This window comes from Oncorhynchus keta, chromosome 31 (genome assembly GCF_023373465.1).
Source record: "Oncorhynchus keta strain PuntledgeMale-10-30-2019 chromosome 31, Oket_V2, whole genome shotgun sequence".
Classification (NCBI taxonomy): Eukaryota; Metazoa; Chordata; class Actinopteri; order Salmoniformes; family Salmonidae; genus Oncorhynchus; species Oncorhynchus keta.
This window is the reverse complement of record NC_068451.1, coordinates 9,078,992-9,102,491: the sequence shown is the minus strand read 5'-3', so window position 1 is coordinate 9,102,491 and position 23,500 is coordinate 9,078,992. Positions and strand designations below refer to the sequence as shown.

Here is a 23,500-nt window from a genome sequence, read left to right as displayed (position 1 = left end):
GTTGTGCCTGGCCATGCAGATATGAGTGGACAGGGAGTACAGGAGGGGACTGAGCATGCACCCCTGAGGGGCTCCCGTGTTGAGGATCAGTATGGCGGATGTGTTGTTACCTACCCTAACTACCTGGAGGCAGCCTGTCAGGAAGTCCAGGATCCAGTTGCAGAGGGAGGTGTTTAGTCCCAGGGTCCTTAGCTTAGTGATGAGCTTTGAGGGCACTATGGTGTGAAACGCTGAGCTGTCGTCAATGAATAGCATTCTCACATAGGTGTTCCTTTTGTCAATGTGTGAAAGGGCAGTGTGGAGTGCAATAGAGATTGCATCATCCATGGATCTGTTGGGGCGGTATGCAAATTAGAGCGGGTCTAGGGTTTCTGGGATAATGGTGTTAATGTGAGCCATGACCAGCCTTTCACAGCACTTCATGGCTACAGACGTGAGTGCTACGGGTCGGTAGTCTTTTAGGCAGGTTACCTTAGTGTTATTGGACACAGGGACTATGGTGGTCTGCTTGAAACATGTCGGTATTACAGACTCAGACAGGGAGAGGTTGAAAATGTCAGAGAAGACACTTGCCAGTTGGTCAGCGCATGCTCAGACAACACATCCTGGTAATCCGTCTGGCCCTGCGGCCTTGTGAATGTTGACCTGTTTAAAAGGTCCTACTCACATCGGCTAGGGAGAGCGTGATCACACAGTCGTCTGGAACAGCTGATGCTTTCATGCATGTTTCAGTGTTACTTGCCTTGAAGCGAGCATAGAAGTAATTTAGATCATCTGCTAGGCTTGTGTCACTGGACAGCTCGCTGCGGTGCTTCCCTTTGTAGTCTGTAATAGTTTGCAAGCCCTGCCACATCTGAAGAGCGTTGGAGCCGGTGTAGTACGATTCGATCTTAGTCCTGTGGGGACGATGTCATCTATGCACTTATTGATGAAGCCAGTGACTGATGTGGTGTACACCTCAATGCCATCAGAAGAATCCCGGAACATATTCCAGTCTGTGCTAACAAAACAGTCCTGTAGCTTAGCATCTGCTTATTCTGACCACTTTTTTATTGACTGGGTCACCGGTGCTTCGTGCTTTCGTTTTTACTTGTAAACAGGAATCAGGAGGATAGAATTATTGTCAGATTTGCCAAATGGAGGGCGAGGGAGAGCTTTATTCGCGTCTCTGTGTGTGGAGTAAAGGTGGTCTACAGTCTAAAGGTGGTCTCAGGCGAGCAAAGCCTTGAAACTTCCTTAGATATCGTGCACCAGCTGTTGTTTACAAATGTACATAGACCGCCACCCCTTGTCTTACCGGAGGCTGTTGTTCTATCCTGCCGATACAGTGTGTAACCCGCCAGCTGTATGTTACTCATGTCGTCGTTCAGCCACAAATCGGTGGAACATACGATATTACACTTTTTAATACCCTTGGGTAGGATATACGTTCTTATAGTTTGTCCACTTTATTATCCAACAATTGTACATTGTCCAATAGTACCGATGGTAAAGGCAGGTTAGCCACTCATCGTCTGAACCTTACAAGGCACCCCGACCTCCTTCTGCGATATCTCCGTCTCTTGACGGGATGACGGGATGAGGGCCTTGACGGGTGTCTGGAGGAAATCCATCTCGTCCGCCTCATTAACTTCTTGCGCTGAGCCATGCCGGATCCGGTAGCGTAATCATAGCCTCAAGCTCAATACCATAACGCAACGTTAACTATTCATGAAAATCGCAAATGAAATGAAATGAATATGCTAACTCAAGCTTAGTCTTTTGTTAACAACACTGTCATCTCAGATTTTCCAAAATATGCTTCTCAAGCATAGCAAACTAGCATTTGTGTAACAGTACTGATAACTAGCGTAGCATTTAGCATTAGCATCAGCAGGAAACATTTTCACAAAAACCAGCAAAAACATTCAAATAAATCTTTTACCTTTGAAGAACTTCGGATGTTTTCAATGAGGAGACTCTCAGTTAGATAGCAATGTTCAGTTTTTCCTGAAAGATTTTTTGTGCAGGAGAAATCGGTCCGTTTGGTGCGTCACGTTTGGCTACCAAAACAAAAACGAAAATTCAGTTATCCAAACGCCAAACTTTTTCCCAAATTAACTCCATAATATCGACTGTCACGCCCTGGTCGAAGTATTTTGTGTTTTTCTTTATGTATTTGGTCAGGCCAGGGTGTGACATGGGTTTTTGTATGTGGTGTGTAGCTTAGTGGGATTGTAGCTTAGTGGGGTGTTCTAGGAGAGTCTATGGCTGTCTGAAGTGGTTCTCAATCAGAGGCAGGTGTTTATCGTTGTCTCTGATTGGGAGCCATATTTAGGCAGCCATATTCTTTGGTTGTATTGTGGGTGATTGTCCTGAGTGTCTTGATGTCCTTGTTTGATGTTAGTTGACACATGTATAGGCTGTTTTCGGTTTTCGTTTCGTTTATTGTTTAGTCGTGTTTATTTAAACAAACGTAAACATGGATCGCAATCGACACGCTGCAGTTTGGTCCGACTCTCCTTCACCATTAGAAAACCGTGACAGACTGAAACATGGCAAACGTTGTTTAGAACCAATCCTCAAGGTGTTTTTCACATATCTCTTCAATGATGCACACTTCCAGGAACGATACCTCGCTGTCTGTATCGCATGGTAAAAGTTTTGCCGCTGAGAGTTACGCACCAACGTGGACAAAGGACACCGGACGGGACCCTGGCAAATGTAGTCTCTTATGGCCAATCTTCCAATGATATGCCTACAAATACGTCACAATGCTGCAGACATCTTGGAGGAACGGCAGAGCGCATAAGCTCGTTCACAGCATATTCACAGCCATATAAGGAGCGAATGGGAAACAGAGCCTCAAAAATCCTGCTAATTTCCTGGTTGAAGTTGCATCTTGGTTTCGCCTGTAAGATCAGTTCTGGGGCACCCAAAGATAATATCTTTGCAGCTATGAAAACGTCAGAGTGTTTTCTTTCCAAAGCTGGCAATTATATGCATAGTCGAGTATCTTTTTGTGACAAAATATTGCGCTTAAAACGGGCATGTTTTTTTTATCCAACAATGAAATAGCGCCCCCCTAGCTTCAACTGGTTAAAGAAAAATTCTTTGTCCAGTTCAAGGTGAGTAATCGCTGTTCTGATGTCCAGAATCTCTTTTCGGTCATAAGAGATGGTAGCAGCAACATAATGTACAAAATAAGTTACAAACAATGTGAAAAAACAAACAAAATAGCATGGTTGGTTAAGAGCCCATAAAACGGCAGCCATCCCCTCCGGCGCCATCTGATAAGCACCTTTTACAACGATTACAGCCTAGTCTTCTTGGGTATGAAGCTACTGTCACGTCCTGACCTTAGTTCCTTTTTCATGTCTCTATTTTAGGTTGGTCAGGGCGTGATTTGGGGTGGGAATTCTATGTTTTGTTCTTGTGTTTATATTTCTATGTGTTTTGCCTAGTATGGTTCCCAATCAGAGGCAGCTGTCAATCGTTGTCTCTGATTGAGAACCATACTTAGGTAGCCTGTTTTCCCACTTTTGTTTGTGGGTGGTTATTTTCCGTTTCAGTGTTTTCACCATACGGGACTGTTTCAGTTTCCCTTTATTCTCTTGTTAGTTTGTTTTCTGTGTTCAGTGTAATAAATATGACGAACACTTACCACGCTGCATATTGGTCTGATATTTCATACTCATCGTCGGAGGAAGAAGAAAACCGTTACAGCTACAAGGTTGACACATCTGTAAATGGGGAGTTTCTCCCGTTCTTCTCTGTAGAGCCTCACAAGCTCTGTCAGGTTGGATGGGGAGCGTCGCTGCACAGCTATTTTAGGATTTCTCCAGAGATGTTAGATCAGGTTCAAGTCAGGGCTCTGGCTGGGTCACTCAGGGACATTCAGAAACTTGTCACGAAGCCACTCCTGTGTTGTCTTGGCTGTGTGCCCAGTGTCAGTGTACTGTTGGAAGGTGAACCTTCCCCCCAGTCTGACATCCTGAGCGCTCTGAAGTAGGTTTTCATCAAGGATCTCTCTGTAGTTTGATCCTTTCATCTTTCCCTCGATCCTGACTAGTCTCACTGTCCCTGCCGCTAAAATGCATCCCCACAGCATGATGCTCTTACCACCATGCTTTCCTCCAGACGTTAAATCTTGATTTCATCAGACTAGATAATCTTGTTTCTCATGGTCTGAGAGTTGTTTAGGTTCCTGGTCATCTCCCGGACCAAGGCCCTTCTCCCCAGATTGCTCAGTTTGGCCGGGTGGTCAGCTCTAGGTAGTCATGGTGTTTCCAAACTTCTTCCATTTAAGAATGATGTAGTCCACTGAGTTCTTTGGGACCTTCAATGCTGCATACATCTTTTGGTACCCTTCCCCAGATCTGTGCCTTGAAACAATCCTGTCTCGGAGCTCTACAATCAATTCCTTTGACCTCATGGCTTAGTTTTGCTCTGACATGCGCGGTCAACTGTGGGACCTTATATAGACAGGTGTGTGCCTTTCCAAATCATGTCCATTCAGTTTAATTTACCACAGGTGGACTCCAATCAAGTTGTAGAAACATCTCAAGGATGATCAATGGAAACAGGATGCACCGGAGCTCAATTTCGAGTCTCATAGCAAAGGGTCTGAGTACTTATGTAAATAAGGTACTTCTGTTTTGTTTATAATACATGAGCAAACATTGATAAAAACATTTTTTTTGCCTTTGTCATTGTGGGGTATTGTGTGTAGATGTATGAGATTTTTTATTTAATCCTTTTTAGAATAAGGCTGTAACGTAACAAAATGTGGAAAAGGCTAAGGGGTCTGAATACTTTCCAAGGCACTGTATATTTCAAGGAACATGGTGTAGAGTTTAAGTGTAAGTTTTTCGGGGAAGTAACACCCGACCTAACAAATGTCACAGTCACAAAGTGTGAAGATGAAGTAAACTATTTATGACTACATGCACTTCCTTTACAACTACACAAATTGAAACTGAAATTCAGTTTACACATTGCTGATACTTTATCAGGCATTGTTGCAACAAATTCCTTCCATTTCAGGCTGTGATCAGTTGCATTATTACCATGTCTTCTTGCTATTAAGTCAACATAATGTAACGGTGAAAGAGGAATCAGCTCTCTTCATAAGTTGGTCTTATATGTCTGTATACTGTAAAGATTGTGGTATAGAACCATCACAGAAATATATTGAATACAACCCAGTAGCCTCTAACGTTGATAATAAAGGTAGTACCGAGTCAGTTGCACAGCTGAACGCATTCAACCAAAATGTGTCTTCTGCATTTAACCCTACCCTGCATATTCTTACCGTTTGCCGGCCCCTTAGATTCAAACCAGAAAACTTTATGTTACTGGCCCAACACTCTTAACTGCTAGGCTACCTTCCGCCCATGTCGTTGTAATTAGGAGACTAAGGCGCAGCGTGATAAGCATACATTCTTCTTTTAATGAAGAAACACTGAACAAACTAACAAAGTAACAAAACAAACCGTGAAGCTAATATGAAAAGTGCAGACAGGCAACTAAACATAGAATAAGAACCCACAAAATACTCAAGGAATATGGCTACCTAAATATGGTCCCCAATCAGAGACAACAATAAACAGCTGCCTCTGATTGGGAACCAATTCAGGCCACCATAGACCTACATATACCTAGACTTACAAAAAAAACTCGATATACAAAAACCCCTAGACAATACAAAAACTAACATACCCAGCCTAGTCACACCCTGACCTGAACAAAATAATAAAGAAAACAAAGATAACTAAGGTCAGGGCGTGACAGCCCATAATAAGTGCATTTAGCACACTTACTATAGTTACTATGTCAGTTACTACAGAATATGGCAGTACCCTTCTTGCAGCAGATCTATCATATTGGGTACAGGGCTTCATTTCTCATACCACAGAGGGCATCAATAACAGTGAGACTATTGCCAGCTTATCTCTATCCAAAGCAAGGCATTCTCCATGTAATTCACATGCACATGTTTCAAACAGCCAATCTTGAAACATGAACACATTTTCTGATAGAAATCTTATAGAAACGTTCTTATGAAATAAAGCTGCATCTGAATATACAAGGCAAGGGGATTGCAGTGTTGATCAAGGCTGGTTGATAGGTGTGGATTGGTGGGGTGTGATGGGTTGGTTGATGTGCTTGGGTTGATTATGGTCTAGATACAGTACAGTATAGCTGGGTGATATGCAGTACAGAGGGACTTCCTGGATTGCAGCACCAGGTTAGAGGGAGGTGTAACAGACTGGGGACATGAAGTGACAGTTCACACCCATCAGAGACTCACACAGGGCTCACAGTCAATAGGAAGAGAGAGCACACAGAGAGAGGTAATGTGCTGATTCAGTCTTATTCTCTCCATGGATCAAAATACAAGCTATTGAACCATTATATATTTTTGTCTCGTTACATTGAATGACTGTTAAAACTTAATTATGACTATGTAATGGTAATATTATTCATTTAGGGCATTACAACACATTCCTTCATAAGGCTTTAAATAGCATAGGAATAAATATTTATGAATGCAGTTAAATATATTTATGAGCAATTGTGAAGAAGGCATTCATATGAACCTTGTACATAAATGTTTCTGAGCAATTGTGAAGAAGGCATTCATATGAACCTTGTACATAAATGTTTCTATGACATCCTCTCTAGGCATTACAGAAAATACATCTTAGTTGAATAAACGTGCTAAGAAGGTTGTTATGAATGCCACTGTAGCACTCATAAAGGTGTAATGAAATATTAATATCCGATGTGTATTGCTATATGTTGTTATCATCACAACACCATTTCATATTGTATTTCACACTTGTGTCCTGCTCCATATCAGTAGACACAGACAGAGATAGTGACCATTAGAGAAAGAGGAGAGAGACCCCAGTGTTGTGGTTGATTCATCGAGGCAGTAGAGGCAGGATGTGGGTCCTCATCTGGGCAGCTCTACTTCTCTCTCTGACAGAGAGAACCACATGCCAAAGTAAGGTTCCTTTTATCACTACTATTGTTAATATACATATGTCACACATCTCAACAGATACTGTCACATTATTTTTTTTTACAAACAAGTGAAGTAGTATCAGTGCTTCTTGTATTACTCATGACTATATTAATTTCCCTCCGTCAGAGAAGGCCACTGCAGCAGCATACAACATCACCTTCAGTCCAGCAGAGATAACACCACAGACTGGACTATGTGCTGTTATTCCATGTTCGTTCACTCACCCTGATGACTTCCTTGGTAGCATAGCAATGTGGCTTAAATGCCCTGATGAACGATGTTATATTAAAGTCGAAACAGACTCCATTTTCCACTCAAGAAATTCCTCTATAGCTCAGGAGGGTTATAGAAGGCGAGTAGCACTACTGGAGACAGACCTGACAAAGAAGAACTGCAGTATGATCATCAACGACATCACTAAGACTGATGATGGAGACTATAAATTTAGACTGTCCGGAACATTGAACAGTAAATTTACATACCAGACGAAACTGAAAATGGCAGTGAAAGGTACAGCATGACTATATTACTGTTAGTTACAGTGATAAGAATATTACTTTAGTGTAATTAATCATGTACACTGACTGTAACATAAGTACCTCCAATTTACAAAGCCCAAGATTTCCCCAAGTCTCCCATTTCAAAGTGTTTATTTTTCTAATCCGGTACTATGATTTCATACTTTCTATGAGTATATGTTTCTGCTGTTTTCTACATTGATACAAAATCCATGTTATAGCGTGACTTAAATGTAAAGATAAATTCCAATGAGCCGACATGTGCATTTACCATGAATACGGGAGCATTGCCTCTAAATGTAAATCACGCTATTGTGCGAATCTTCCACGATCCTGATTGAATTTAGGCCTCAGTCTGTGTTTCTATTTCCTACCTCCAGCTCTGACCCAGAAGCCCTCAGTGTTGACTCCTCCTCTGACAGAGGGAGAACCAGCGACCCTGACCTGCACCGCCCCGGGGATCTGCTCTGGAACTCCTCCTAACATCACATGGACATGGAGAGGGACAGGAGACAACATCACTGAGCTCAGAGACAACACCACTACACAAAGGAGAGAGGATCTCACCCGCTTCACAACAACCCACTTCTCAACTTTGACCTTTACACCTTCAGCAGAGCACCACACCACCAAGGTCACGTGCCAAGTGACATTCAAAGGGAACATCACCACTGAGGAGACAGTGACTTTGAATGTGACTCGTAAGTAGCCTACATCATCTGACCTTACTTTGCACAACCCAACAGCTTGTTGTGCTTCAACAGTTATAATTCATGAACATGATAAACTGATTATATACTTTATTTTCTAGATGTGAAGGTACCCAAGATCTCTGGTAGTAACACAGTGAGAGAGGGTGATACCCTGAATCTCTCTTGCTTTGTTGACAGCTACCCACCAGCACCATCTATCACCTGGAGTAAGAACAGCTTTGGAACAGAATATCTCTGGACTGGCCTCTCTCACCATCTCCAACATGACAAGAGAACATGCTGGGGAGTATGTGTGTAAAGCTCAACACCTCAACAGGACTCTGACAGCTTCCATTGTTGTCACTGTGATGTGTGAGTACAACAACACAAAATAGCTTGAAACATGTTTACTTTAAATTGTCCATGATATATCTTCCCCCTCTGTCTCTCGTTAGACCATCCTGTGATTCTCAATGCTTCTGGGTGTGTCATCCAGGCAAAGGTCATGACCTGTGTGTGTGTCAGCCAGGGGGTTCCCTTACCTCTCATAGGCTGGCTTAACACTGAGGAGTACTCCCTCACTAAATCAGTGTTGAGGTCCTCAGTGAACACCACCATCAGGATGCATGTCGGAAACCACAACAACACTACTGTGGAATGTGTCAGCACAAATGAAGTGGGCAGAGTGAGAGAGAAGCTGCAAGTCACCCAAAAAGAGAGCCAAGGAAAGCAAGGAGGTAAAGATATAAGTTGTTACTTTGTTAGAGAGCAACAGCTTCCCTATCCCACCCAATATGTCTGCAGCATAGAGGATTTATATGCTTTGAGTGAGAACATATAATTGTATTATTTCATTTAAAAAGAAAATCAGAGGATACAAAGTATGGTGAGCAACTTCTAAAATCATACATGCTTTGTTCTCTTTATAGAGGAAGTATCTAAAGACATCTGGGCTCTGCTGTTGAACCCACCACTGATTGCTGCATTTGTGATTGGTGCAGCCTGCTCAGCCACCATCTGTTGTATCATCCTGTGTTTGACAGGGAAATGTAAAAGGTACATGCATTCTGTTACTGAAGTACAGTTAGTGTTCTATGAGTGTTGGTGATTGTCTTTAGAAATTCACATTTCCTATCAAGAGTATCAGATATATTGTCAAAAGTTGCAATGCCTTGCACCATGTTGTAATGGAGGTGCTTGCTAACCTCTCTAACATATAGTTATTGAGACATTTTATTTATAATATTTTCCCTAGATGCAAAGAGAGGATCCCAAAGGACTCAGACTCCAAAAGCGCTTTAACGAAACTGGAGATGGTGGCATGTGAAGACCAACAGGTGCCGTACCAGTTTCTTTCTTTTTTCAGCTTTACCAACATTATGTTAGCATTGACAGCATAAACAGATCTGGGACCACCAGGCTAACAAGACTCCTCACACAGTGCTCTCTGTAATCTACTCCATAGACGAATTCAGGACCGGCTGTACGGGGCGAACAGACCCCTCTGCAGGTGGTGCTGATGGAGGGAGCTGAAAACACAGGACCCCAGACCAGTGGAGCTGCAGGAAACTCTGCCAAAGGGGAAGAACCTCAAGATGTGCACTACGCCACTATCAACTACTCCCAACTGAAGAAGACTCCTGAGGAGGCAGAGAAGAAGACCACCACCTCAGAGTCAGAGTACGCCAAAATCAAACGAGAGAATAAGAAAGAAGGGTATGAAGGTGGAGGAGAGGGGAGTGGAGTGATGAATGAGGAGGAGAACGAGAATGGTAAGCCAGCAGCAGAGACATATAAGAATACAGAGCTTTACTCCAACGTCAAGGCTATTATGGGTGGTGAGTGACACAGCAATTTTCACTAGAAACATGGGGGATAGCATGCAGTATTATATAGCCATGTGTTCCTTTATCATTTTCTGAATCCAGATTGAATGTTTTATGTTGATACTGGGACTTTTGCTCAACTGAAACTACTGTAGTTTTGGTGTTGTTTCCTCATGTGCCAAATCAAGTTTGAATGTTTTATGATAATACAGAGACGTTGTTTAATAACTGAAACTACTGTAGTTAATAGTTTTGGTAAATGATTTATTTTACAGCCCTGTGTCAGATGGTACTGTATGTATCTGGTGGTTGTAACATTTACAATAACAATATTTTCTAGTTGTACATAGAAGCAAGTTTTGGTCAAGTTTTTATAAAGTTTTTCAAGGAAGAGTAATTTTACTTTTGTAATGACAGTGTTTTGTCACCAAGGGGAAGGACTGACACATACGCGGTTGGGAAAAGTATAGGTCAAGACATTTCTTTTTGCTTCTCCTCTTTCCTTTCATTTTTGCATTTTGATTTGACAAGTGGGTGGGGATATTAAGTAGTATGTGTGGATGTAATCAATATATTTCTGTAAATAGAATACTGATAGACTGTTGAAAATGTCATTCAGAATTCTCATTTTGGGCTAGCCAGAGAGCTCAAATGAAAGAATCAAGAAAAAAAGTACATTATGCTTTTAAATGTTGTTTTCTTTAGACAGCTTGGTTGTTTAGCAACAAAACAGATGCGAGCACAACTATGTGGTAAAACAGATGGGTTGGCTTAGATCGTTGACGACATGTCACATATTTCATCTCCAATGTTTGAAAATATAAATACATTTGCACAATGAGCACTTGTTGTCTCTCAAATACATTGTTACAGTTGTTTGGTTAGCGAGGTAGCATTTTTTGTGTGCCATATTAGCAAATAACACCCCCCAAAAATATGACACTTCAAGAACAACATAAAACTAGCTGAAACGAGCCAACTACTATTCGCCAGATGGCAGCTTTGTGTCATTGCTGCTAGATATCTGGCCATCCAGAATCACCACAACATGCGGTCTTCTGCCCCATTGAAGCATGCCTATCGTTTTCATGACATTGTCAGCGAACCCATTTATGAGAATATTTTTCTATTCATAAGTGTGCATTATTGCAGTATTGTTTTATATTGAGGCACTACCTCAATCTTTTTTTATATTTTCATTTGTTTGTTCTCTGAAATCTGTTAAAAGAATGTATAAATGGTACATTTTCCAACTTACCATCTCCACAAATTTCATTCAATAGTAATTATAAGCTACCAATTGAATAAATCAGTAATGGGCAACTTTGATGGGGGTGGAGGCCCCCCAAAAAATCAGGTCTGCATACCCACATCTATACCCACACATGTAGTCAGATGTAGTCAGATGTAGTCAGAGCCAGAGTCAGGGCTCTGACTACATGTGGGTATGCAGCCCTGTGAGCCACTGCGGCCCCCTGTGATGATTTTATTTTGGTGGTGCAATGGTACATTCTGCCACCTAGAGTGTGTTATATGAACAGGAATAAAGCTAAGGTTGGTGATTTACTGCCACCTGCAGAAATATATGCTTACAAGTATAATTCATTGGCTGATCTCTCCTGATTATTTGAATTGAATCATGTGATCCCTCTTTAAAACCTCTTAAGGATCCATTTAAATTTTCGCCTAAAATGATTTACCCAAATCTAACTTGATTAATTTTCCGAAATAGGCTTTAAATACATTAATGGCTAAATAAATATATACAGTTCCTTGCGAAAGTATTCGGCCCCCTTGAACTTTGCAACTTTTTTTGTGAAGAATCAACAACAAGTGGGACACAATCATGAAGTGGAACGACATTTATTGGATATGTCAAACTTTTTTAACAAATCAAAAACTGAAAAATTGGGCGTGTTCTGTTGGAACGGTGTTCTGTTGGAAAGTCATAGCCAGCCAGCTAACATAGCATCCCTCTGTTTGAGCGGGGGTTTTGAGTGGGCTAAATTGGCTAGCTACATTTGCTAAGTAAGTGAAAGTGGAAAAAAAATAATCTCTCTCTCTTACTTCTCCTTCATTTTTTTGAAGAAATTCATTTGTTCAAAACTGTTCAACTAATGTCTTTCTGTCACGTCCTGACCTTAGTTCCTTTTTCATGTCTCTATTTTGGTTTGGTCAGGGCGTTAGTTGGGGTGGGCATTCTATGTTTTTGTTCTATGTTTTGTATTTCTGTGTTTGGCCTGGTATGGGTCCCAATCAGAGGCAGCTGTCTATCGTTGTCTCTGATTGAGAACCATACTTAGGTAGCCTGTTCCCACCTGTGTTTGTGGTTAGTTGTTTTCTGTTTTGTGTTTTTTCACCTGACAGGACTGTTTCGTTTCTTAAATTCTCATTGGTATTTTTGTTTTCTGTTCTGTTATATTAAAATATTAACATGGACACTTACCACGCTGCGTGTTGGTCCGATCTTGACTACTCTTCCTCAGACGAAGAGGAGAATCGTTACACGTTCTCTCTCTTTGAGTGAACTACTCACCACATTTTATGCACTGCATTGCTAGCTAGCTGTAGCCTATGCTTTCAGTACTAGATTAATTATCTGATCCTTTGATTTGGCGGATATGTCAGATCTGTCATAATTATAGTGTAACTCAATGGAAGGGGGAGAACGATGAGCCTGCTAGATTTGGATTTAAAGTCAATGTACCCAAAGGAGGTGGAAGCTAGCTGTCCTCCAGCTACACCATGGTGGAACCCTACAGAGTGCTGTTGAGGCTACTCATTGTAAAACAGTGCGTTTTAATTAACTATTTGGTGACATATATTTAGTATTGTTCATCTAAAAAGTACATCTTAAATGTTTTACCATTTTCATTTTTATGAAATTCACTGAGGAGGATGGTCTTCCCCGTCGTCCTCTGAGGATCCTCCACTGGTGTGCATGCAAATTAGCCATTGCAATGTCTGACTGATTATGATAGAGCGTGTCACATATTTCATGAACATGATTAACTGCATATTCACTTTGTTTTCAAGATGTGAAGGAACTCGAACTCTTTGGCATTATCACAGTGAGAGAGGGTGATACCCCGAATCTGACCTGCAGTGTTGACAACTACCCACCACCATCATCTAACTTCACCTGGAGTAAGAACAGGTCAACAGCTTTGGAACAGAACAACTCTGGACTGGCCGCTCTCACAATCTCTAACAAGAGAACATGCAGGGGAGTTTGTGTGCTCAACACCTCAACAGGACATCCAGCTTCCACTGATGTAACTCTAATGTGTAAGTACAAACAGAATTATCCAAACTTGATTGAAAATTACACATTGATATGACATGGAATCACTTATCTGTCATGTTGACATCAATCTATCACTGATACACTCTTATCTGTGTGTGTGTGTGTGTTTCACAGGGCGTTCCCTTACCTCTCATGTAGTAGCCACTGCTGGAGCTCAACACCATCAGCCTGCCTATTGGAAACCACACCAAAAACATCACTGTGGTGTGTGTCAGCAGAAATGCGGTGGTAGGAGTGAGACAGAAGTTGCAGGTCACCCAAAAAGGAGGGAGACAGAGGTGCTATAATTTAAAGAAAAAACTTGCAGATATTTCTTCTAGTAGACAATATTAACTTGTGCACAGCTTGCAATTGTGTTGTGTGAGGGTTGGAGTGTGTTTATTGCAAGACTTCAAAGACTGCTCTAATGACACTGTTTCTCTCTTCATAAATTGTAGATCTTTCTGAAGGATGTGGGAATGCAGTTCTCCCCTGGACCATAGCTGGCGTGTCTCTCAGCTAATATATTTCACATCTAGTTCATAGATGCAGAATATAGAAGTATTTTTTTAATGAAAAGGTTACTTTATTTATCAATGTATCTGTTATAAGCCCAGATACTGTCAAATGAGATGCTTACTATAGGCCTAGATTTACTTTCTCTGAGTGCTAGAAGTAACTAGTGGTTCTCAAAGGGTACAAGGTAAGAATGTGAAGCCATCTCATTGGATACTCTCAGAAAGAGCATGAGGTCATTGCCATGCGTACAAGATTATTGAGCATCTGTTCTTCCCCAACACTCCTAAACTTAAGCTGAGAGTTTTCAGTGCGCTGAGACCATTTCTACGTTAAATAATTCATACTTCTCTTCTTAGTAAAGTTTCAGATTTATATAAATAAAATGGAAAAGTTAAGAGGGGGAAAAAAATCAATTTAAAGTTGTATTACGTTTTCTTGTTTTTCAACCAGCAAAACACATTCCACACTCACTGATGTTTGCAGACATAAATAATAAAATAAAACATAAAACAAAACAAACAAACTTGCAGCAGCAATATCAGTGTTCCTATTAGTCATTTCCAGCTTTAGCTGAGACAATGAGCAAAGAATTAGTTTTTACAGCACCTTACACAACATGTATCTGCTAATTGCCCTAATCACCCCGTTCACTCTGTCCAATTTGAAATATAGTTGAGTAGTGGAGACCAGAGTCTATCAAACCTGGGCTGTCTCTTGCGGAGGATCAATAACGCCCTACGGGGCATTAAGAAGATAGATACAAGGGTGATATCAAACTGTACATCTAGTATTTTCTGTGCAGCAGAATGTATAGATTGCCAAAATCTAGTCATGTCTCTACAACTCCAAAATACATGCATATAGGTTCCACTTTCAGAGGTACATCTTTTACAATCAGGACAATTGGCTGTATTCATTCTATGGAGTTTCACTGGGGTGTAATACAATTTGTACAAACATTTGATTAATTCATTTTTATATTAGTAGAGGAGCAGTATACCCTATTGCAAACATCCGCCCATAACTCATTGCTAATAGTCAGACAAAGGTCCTTTTCCCAGATTATTTTCAGAGGAGTAAAGGAGGAGCCTTCTTTTCTCAGAAAGGAGTCTATAGATGTAGGAGATTTTGCGTTTGATGGATTGTGCTGTAGCAAGAAGGGTCTCAACTTCATTCAGCTGAGTTCTAAACTTCCCCTTGGAAGAAAATGAGGAAATTACGTGTCTAATTTGAAGATATAAAAAAATGGATCTTGCCACATTGAATTCACTGCAGAGCTCTTGAAAGGATTTCAGTGTAGTGGTTTTCTGATGAAACAGGTCTGAAAAGGTCCTGATCCCTAGAGTATGCCAAATATTAAAGTTGGCATGTCTGGGTTGCATACTATAGGTGAGTGAGAGCATATTTGGGAGAAAATGCCAATGTACTGTATGTCTTACAGTCCCTCCATGCTTGTAGGGTGCTGTAAATCACAATGGTTGTGGCTATGTTGCCCACTTCACTAAAGTTATCAATTAATATAAATTAGCTTAGGGGCAATGAAACAGAAGATTGGGCTTCTATCTGAATCCACGTTGAGTCTTGTCTGTTTGTGATCCATGTTAGCATGTTGCGAATTTGGGCAGACCAGTAGTACAATTGAAGGCAGGGACGGGCAAGAACACCCTTTATTAATTGCCCCCATATAAATTTGGTGATGCTTTGGTTAGTTGTTTTGAAAAAGGAAACTGGGAGATAGCATGGGAGCATCTGAAAAAAACAGTTCAATCTAAGGAGGATGTTCATACGGATGACATTGATTCTTCGACTAAGATAATTAGGAGGAAGATCCAGGTTTGGAGATCGTTCTGATTCGATCCAGGAGTGGAAGAAACTTATCCTTGAAAAGGCAATTCAGATCCGGTGTTACAAAGATCCCAAGGTATTGTAACCCCTGTGTCTTCCATTGGAATGGACAGTGTCTTCATGGAGCCGTTGAGTGTAAGATTAAGAGGGCAAACAGTGGATTAGTTCAAATGTATCTTATATTCTAAAAACTTGCCATACTGAGCAATTGTGTCTGAAATGGGAGGGATTTCTCAGGGTTGGATATGTAGAGCAAGACATCATATGCGTAGAGCGAAATCTTGTGCTGCAGGCCGCCTGCAGAAACACCCATAATACTTGGATTGCTCCTTATCAACTCTGCCAAAGGCTCCGCCCCCAACAAGTAGAGAGGGGGGACAGCGAGCATCCTTGTCTTGTGCCACTTCCTAAATAATTCAGACCATTAGTAGTCATCATGGCATTTGGATGAGACTATAGAGACTTAATCCATTTAATAAAGTTTGGGCCCATATTGAACTTTTCTAAGACTGAGAACAGAAAGCTCCACTCCATCCTGTCGAATGCCTTCTCAGCATCCAGTAAAGCCAGCAGGACAGGGATCTTCTGCACGTTTACTTGATCAATAATATCAAATAGACGGCAAATGTTATCAGAAGAGTATCTGTCTCTAGTAAATCCAGAGCAAACTTCCAAAGAAATGCGTTTATTGCGCGTAGTCTAGCCAAACAAACAGGCAATGCCCATAGAACACATATGTCTCCAAAACAGGGAAAGAACAGAATACGCAGGCAAAAAACACAACAGCACCACTGACAGTAAGGATAAGCCCGCACAACAGCAAGCGGGCACTAGAAGTTTAACCTTTTGTGACGAGGGAAAATTTTGGGAAAAATATTTTTTTTGGGGAAAAATAACGTTCCCATAGTAAACGGGATATTTTGTCAGGACAAGGTGCTAGAATATGCATATAATTAACAGCTTAGGATAGAAAACACACTAAAGTTTCCAAAACTGTAAAAATATTGTCTTTGAGTATAACAGAACTGATATTGCAGGCGAAAGCCTGAGAAAAATCCAATCCGGAAGTGACTCATCTTTTGAAAGCTCTGCGTTCCAATGCATCCCTATTGAGCAGTGAATGGGCTATCAACCAGATTACTTTTTCTCCATATTCCCCAAGGTGTCTACAGCACTGTGACATAGTTTTACGCATTTATGTTGAAGAATACCCGTAAGCGGCTACATAGTGCAAGTGGTCACCTGATGCTCCCAGAATGATTCTTGCGTAAAATATAGAGGTAGCCATTATTCCTAATCGGTCCTTCTGAAAAACCAATTGTCCCGGTGGATATATTATCGAATAGATATTTGAAAAACATATTTGATTATAAACAACATTTGCCATGTTTCTGTTGATATTATGGAGCTAATTTGGAATATTTTTGGCTTTTCGTGACTGCAATTTCCGGGCAATTTCTTAGCCAAACGTGAAGAACAAACTGAGCTATTTCGCCTACAAAAATAATATTTTTGGAAAAAAGGAACATTGGCTATCTAAGTGGGAGTCTCGTGAGTGAAAACATCCGAAGCTCATCAAAGGTAAACGATTTAATTTGATTGCTTTTCTGATTTCCGTGACCAAGTTACCTGCTGCTAGCTGGACAAAATACTATGCTAGGCTATCAATAAACGTACACAAATGCTTGTCTAGCTTTGGCTGTAAAGCATATTTTGAAAATCTGAGATGACAGGGTGATTAACAAAAGGCTAAGCTGTGTCTCAATATATTTCACTTGTGATTTTCATGAATAGGAATATTTTCCAGGAATATTTCTGTCAGTTGCGTTAAGCTAATTAGTGTCAGTCGATGATTAAGCTCCCGGACCCGGGATGGGGAGTTAAGTTGTTTGTTTTCATTAAAACAAAATATCAACAGGATAAGGCCATAGGCATAAAATTGACACACTGAGCCTCTCGTTAGGTCTGTAGATGTGTCGTAATCGACAGGCTATAAATGGCGGAGGCCTTTGTGAAAATTATAACTACAAATAATTTAAAAAAAAGTGGAAATACAAGTAGGCTAGAACTTTAGAAGGCCTAGGTTATGCTATAGGGCCTATCTCTGTCTCAGCTAAAATAAAATAAATACAAATTAGACAGCTGTAACAACATTAAGCGGGGCTTGTGGGTCATTGGCTATATGTTGTCTTACCCTCATTAGTATTAACAGTAATCTCTTTAAATAATTTGTCCATTTTGTCAGTGGCCAGAATTGTCCTTCAAAAAACGCTTTGCCTCTTCGGGAGTGTTGAAGTGTCGCAGGGCTCCTTGGTGAAGAATCTTCAGCTCGTTTGGGTATTTGAATCCCCTAAAGATTCCTCGGTCAATGAAGTATATCTTCACCTTGTCAATCTCTCGGCACTTTCGGGGGTATTCCAGCGGACAAGTCCTGGTGTAAGGGGAATTTGGCATTTCCCACTGTAATGGTGTTGATTTTCGCCACCTGTAGGACTCGTTCCTTGTCGGTGAATCTCAGGAAACGTATGGTGATTGGGCGCGGTTGTTGTCTGGCTGCTGGTGGGGGCCTCAGTGCTCGGTGAGCTCTATCGAGTACTATGGGCCTGTCGGTGAACAGGTGAAGCCACTTGGGAAGTTTGTCTTGCAGGTAGCGGATCAGTGGCATGTTATTCCTTTGCCCCTATTTTCCATGTCCTCTGTTTTCTCTTCCTTATGCTCTGTTTTATTTTTTTTATTTTTTTTTAACCTTTATTTTACTAGGCAAGTCAGTTAAGTACAAATTCTTATTTTCAATGACTGCCTAGGAACAGTGGGTTAACTGCCCGTTCAGGGGCAGAACGACAGATTTTGTACCTTGTCAGCTCTGGGATTTTAACTTGCAACCTTTCAGTTACTAGTCCAATGCTCTACACACTAGGCTACCCTGCCGCTATTGTTTCAATGGCGTCTGCCAGTGAGTTTTCCATGGTTCTCCCCTCTGCCTCATCCAGGCGCCCCGCGTTGATGCTTATCTTGTTGTTGATGTCAGGCAAAGCATTTTCCAGGGTTGTCACCTTGTCCCCTATCACACTGAACTGAGAGTTAATGCCCTCTAATTTGATGTTGAGTTCTGTACATTGGGATCTCAGCTCAGAAAGTGATGTCTTCGACAGAGTGCGAGGTTGGCTGTTGTTGGGCCTCGGAAGGGGACGGGTCCTCTTGCTCCTGGCTAATGGCACTAGCTTTATCTGAAGACAGCTGCTTCTTGGAGGCTTTTTCTTTTTCTATTTCTCGAGTCCGGGTAAAAAGGTCGCCTTTTGTAGTCGCCATGACTTTTGTGAGGAACTATTTGTGAGGAGCTCTTAGTTCATGCGGACATCTTGTTCAGGGGTCACGTGATCCCCCCCCCCCAGAGGCACAATTTTTTATCATTAAAATTATTTTGGATATCATGGAAAAGTGCTGTATGTACTGTATGAAAAAAAGTAAGTACTGTATGATAAGTAAAGGAAAAAGCACATTCGATTTTCTATTTTTACTTTAGATAAACTATGTGAATCAAATACGGAGATATGATTCCATGTCCTGAAACGGTATATTTGCTCCTTGCACTCTGTCCATTGCTGTGGAAACCTGTAGATTCCTTCACCTGCCAATATATTTCCATTCCATATTTTTTCCTTACTGTTTCCTTACAAGCATGCCACATTTTCTCTTATGTTCTTCATTTATTTTTGCTTGGAATCGAAGGAAGTTACTTTTTCTTCATATGTGATAAACTTGGGTATTCAGCCAATCAGTGGCCGCCACCGGTTGGAAGACGTTTAAAGGTCTTGTCACCAGGCCATCAGACATTTAGAACATCAAACAAAAAAGAAGTAATATCCAGAGACCTTAATAATAGTCATGAATATTGTAAAGAAAATATACCACTATAATGTCCGTTTTGAGGCATGAGGCATGAGGCCTGTTCTGATCGGAACATATTATTTTTCTAATAGCAGCAACACATATTGTATTTTAGGGATTATAGCTCAAATGTAAGTATTTGGGAGAAGTAAAAACCCACCTATACAAATATAGTAAGGGTGGGGGAACTTAAACACAGTCTTAAGGTGTGAAGAGGAACTTAACTGCAGCCCAAAGTGTTGAAGAAACGTTAAAAAACGTGGGAAAACTCAGTTGAAGACCAAGAAGGCATATTGTCTTTTACAGTAATATTGTTTTGTGATAAATTGCAGATAGATCTCTGACTGTACAGTAGTGGTAAATTATGTTGATCTATGACTACGTGCACTTCCATTACAACTAACTACACAAAATGACACTGAAATTCATCAGCACCAGGTTAGAGGGAGGAGTAACAGACTGGGGACAGGAGGTGACAGTTCACACCCATCAAATCAAATTGTATTTGTCACATGCGCCGAATACACCAGTTGTAGAACATACAGTGAAATGCTTACTTACAAGCCCTTAACCAACAATGCAGTTTTAAGGAAATTCCCCCCAAAACAAATAATTAAGGAGGAGCAATACACAGGGGGAACCGGTTCAGAATCAATGTGTGAATGTGCGGGGGCACCGGTGTCGAGGTAATCAAGGCAATTATGTACATGCAGGTAGGACTGTTAAAGTGGCTATGCATAGATAATAACAGAGAGTAGCAGCAGCATGGGGAGGTGCAAATAATCTGGGTAGCCATTTGATTAGCTGTTTAGGAGTCTTATGGCTTGGGGGTAGAAACTGTTTGTAAGCCTTTGGAACTGGACTTGGCGCTCGGGGACCGCTTGCCGTGCGTTAGCAGAGAGAACAGTCTATGGCTAGGGTGGCAGCTGGAGTCTATGACAATTTTTAGGGCCTTCCTCTGACACCGCCTGGTATAGAGGTCCTGGATGGCAGGAAGCTTGGCCCTGGTGATGTACCGGGACGTACGCCCTACCCTCTGTAGTGCCTCAGCGGTCAGAGGCCGAGCAGTTGCCATACTAGGCAGTGATGCAACCCGTCAGGATGCTCTCGATGGTGCAGCTGTAAAACCTTTTGAGGATCTGAGGACCCATGCCAAATATTTTCAGTCTCCTGAGGGGGAATACGTTTTGTTGTGCCCTATTCCCGACTGTCTTGATGTGCTTGTACCTTGTTAGTTTGTTGGTGATGTGGACGCCAAGGAACTTGAAGCTCTCAACCTGCTCCACTACAGCCCTGTCGATGAGAATGTGGGCGTGCTCGGTCCTCCTTTTCCTGTATCCAGTCATCTCCTTTGTCTTGATCATGTTGAGGGAGAGGTTGTTGACCTTGCACCACACGGCCAAGTCTCTAACCTCCTCCCTATAGGCTGTCTCATTGTTGTCTGTGATCAGGCCTACCACTGTTGTGTAATCAGCAAACTTAATGATGGTGCTGGAGTTGTGCCTGGCCATGGAGTCATTAGTGAACAGGGAGTACTGGAGGGGACTGAGCACGCACCCCTGAGGGGCCCCCATGTTGAGGATAAGCGTGGCGGATGTGTTGTTACCTACCCTTATCACCTGGGGGGCGGCCAGTCAGGAAGTTCAGGATCCAGTTGCAAAGGGAGGTGTTTAGTCCCAGGGTCCTTAACTTAGTGATGAGCTTTGAGGGCACTATGGTGTTGAACGCTGAGCTGTAGTCAATGAGTAGCAACCTCACATAGGTGTTCCTTTTGTCCAGGTGGAAAATGGTAGTGTGTAGTGCAATAGAGAATGCATCATCTGTGGATCTGTTGGTGCGGTATGCAAATTGGAGTGGGTCTAGGGTTTCTGGGATAATGGTGTTTATGTGAGCCCTGACCAGCCTTTCAAAGCATTTCATAGCTACAGACGTGAGTGCTACGGGTCGGTAGTCATATAGGCAGTTTGCCTTAGTTTTCTTGGGCACAGGGACTATGGTGGTCTGCTTGAAACATGTTGGTATTACAGACTCAGACAGGGAAAGGTTGAAAATGTCAGTGAAGACACTTGACAGTTGGTCAGTACATGCTCGGAGTACAGGTCCTGGTAATCCATCTGGCCCAGCGGCCTTGTGAATGTTGACCTGTTTAAAGGTCTTACTCACATCTGCTGCGGAGAGCGTGATCACACAGTCATTCGGACCAGCTGAAGCGCTCATACATATTCCAGTGTTATTTGCCTCGAAGCGAGCATAGAAGTTATTTTCTGGTATGCTCGTGTCACTGGGCAGCTCTTGGTTGTGCTTTCCTTTGTAGTCTGTAATAGTTTGCAAGCCCTGCTACATCCGACGAGTGTCAGAGCCAGAGTAGTATGATTCGATCTTTGTCCTGTATTCAGCTTTGCCTGTTTGATTGTTCGTCGGAAGGCAGGATTTCTTATAAGCTTCCGGGTTAGAGTTCCGCTCCTTGAAAGCGGCAGCTCTGCCCTTTAGCTCTGTGCAAATGTTGCCTGTAATCCATGGCTTCTAATTGGGTTTTGTACATACAGTCACTGTGGGGATGACGTCCTCGATGCACTTTTTGATAAAGACAGTGACTGATGTGATGTAGTTCTCAATTCCATCGGAAGAATCCCGGAACATATTCCAGTCTGTGCTAGCAAAACAGTCCTGTAGTTAAGCATCTGCTTCATCTGACCAAGTTTAGCTTGTTTGTAGGAATCAGGAGGATAGAGTTATGGTCAGATTTGCCAAATAGTGGGAAGGGAGAGCTTTGTATGCATCTCTGTGTGTGGAGTAAAGGTGGTCTAGAATTTTTTCCCCCTCTGATTGCACATTTAACATGCTGATTGAAATTCGGTAAAACTGATTGAAGTTTCCCTACATTAAAGTCACCGGCCACTAGGAGCGCCACTACTGGGTGAGCGTTTCCTGTTGCTTATGGCAGAATACAGCTCATTGAGTGCAGTTTTAGTGCCAACTTCGCTCTGTGGTGATATGTAGACAGCTACGAAAAATACAGATGAAAACTCTCTAGGTAGATAGTGTGGTCTACAGCTTATCATGAGATACTCTACCTCAGGCGAGCAAAACTTTGAGACTTCCGTAGATATCGTGCACCACCTGTTGTTTACATAAATGCATAGGCCCCCACCCCGTGTCTTACCAGATTCATACACGGGGCTCACAATCAACAGGGGGAGTGAGCACACTGAGAAAGCAATAAAGTACTGATTTGTTCTAATTCTGGGGTGGCAGGTAGCCTAGTGGTTAGAGTGTTGGGCTAGTAACCGAAAGGTTGCTAGATCTAATCCCCGAGCTGGTAAGGTAAAGATCTGTCATTCTGCCCCTGAACAAGGCAGTTAACCCACTGTTTGTAAATAAATAATATAGAAATTATTCTCTGCACGGCTTGAAAAAACTGTTAAAGTAATTGGGAAAAATTGACAACTCTAGACATTACTTTAAATTATTTAACAAAACTAGTATCTCCTTGTTCCTTGGTAGAAACAATTGGTACTTTCTTGTTTGTTACAATGAATCTCCATAATGACTTAGGTAAAAAGTCTGTAATTACTCTGTTACCATGTGGTTTCTAAATAAACTCCAGACACCGAGGGTAAAATAAAGCTTTACTAGGAATTTGATATCTTCTCTCCATGCATTAAATTACAGCTTAAAGAAATGTGCAAAGAAGGTTGAACCCATCATAAACGTGTCATAAAAAGTTAATGATAGATGTTATGAATGCCTATGTATTCCACTTACACAGCTGGCAATGAGATGTGTATTATCATAACATTATCATATTATTCTATACTCTTTCTGTGCTCCAGGCCTGTGGAAACAGACAAGGTGACCAGAGAAAGAGGTGAAAGAGGACGGACCCTGGTGTTGTGATTGACTCATTTAGGCAG

At 41.6% G+C, this 23,500-nt stretch overlaps 2 protein-coding genes across 3 annotated transcripts in view; both read left to right on the top strand.

The window, feature by feature from the left end:
* The first annotated feature begins 5,768 nt into the window (after positions 1-5,768).
* Positions 5,769-23,500, top strand: part of LOC118364038 (sialic acid-binding Ig-like lectin 11) — a 36,295-nt gene continuing 18,563 nt past the window's right edge. The window contains exon 1 of the mRNA XM_052489457.1: positions 5,769-6,335. The gene's annotated coding sequence lies outside the window, so the exon portion shown is untranslated. The remainder of the gene's footprint in view (positions 6,336-23,500) is intronic.
* Positions 6,755-12,493, top strand: LOC118364335 (sialic acid-binding Ig-like lectin 11). Of its 2 annotated transcripts, none has more exons than XR_004821558.2 (5): positions 6,755-6,991; positions 7,139-7,522; positions 7,911-8,231; positions 8,342-8,594; positions 8,678-8,827. XR_004821558.2 is itself a non-coding variant. In XM_035745805.2 (5 exons), exons 1-5 carry the CDS (start codon positions 8,507-8,509, stop codon positions 10,066-10,068), a joined length of 960 nt encoding a protein of 319 aa, XP_035601698.1. In that variant the 5' UTR covers positions 8,387-8,506; the 3' UTR covers positions 10,069-12,493. The 2 variants fall into 2 exon arrangements, 1 of the variants encoding a protein (XP_035601698.1); XM_035745805.2 differs by lacking the exons at positions 6,755-6,991; positions 7,139-7,522; positions 7,911-8,231 and adding exons at positions 9,152-9,278; positions 9,478-9,559; positions 9,688-12,493 and having other exon boundaries at positions 8,387-8,594; positions 8,678-8,959.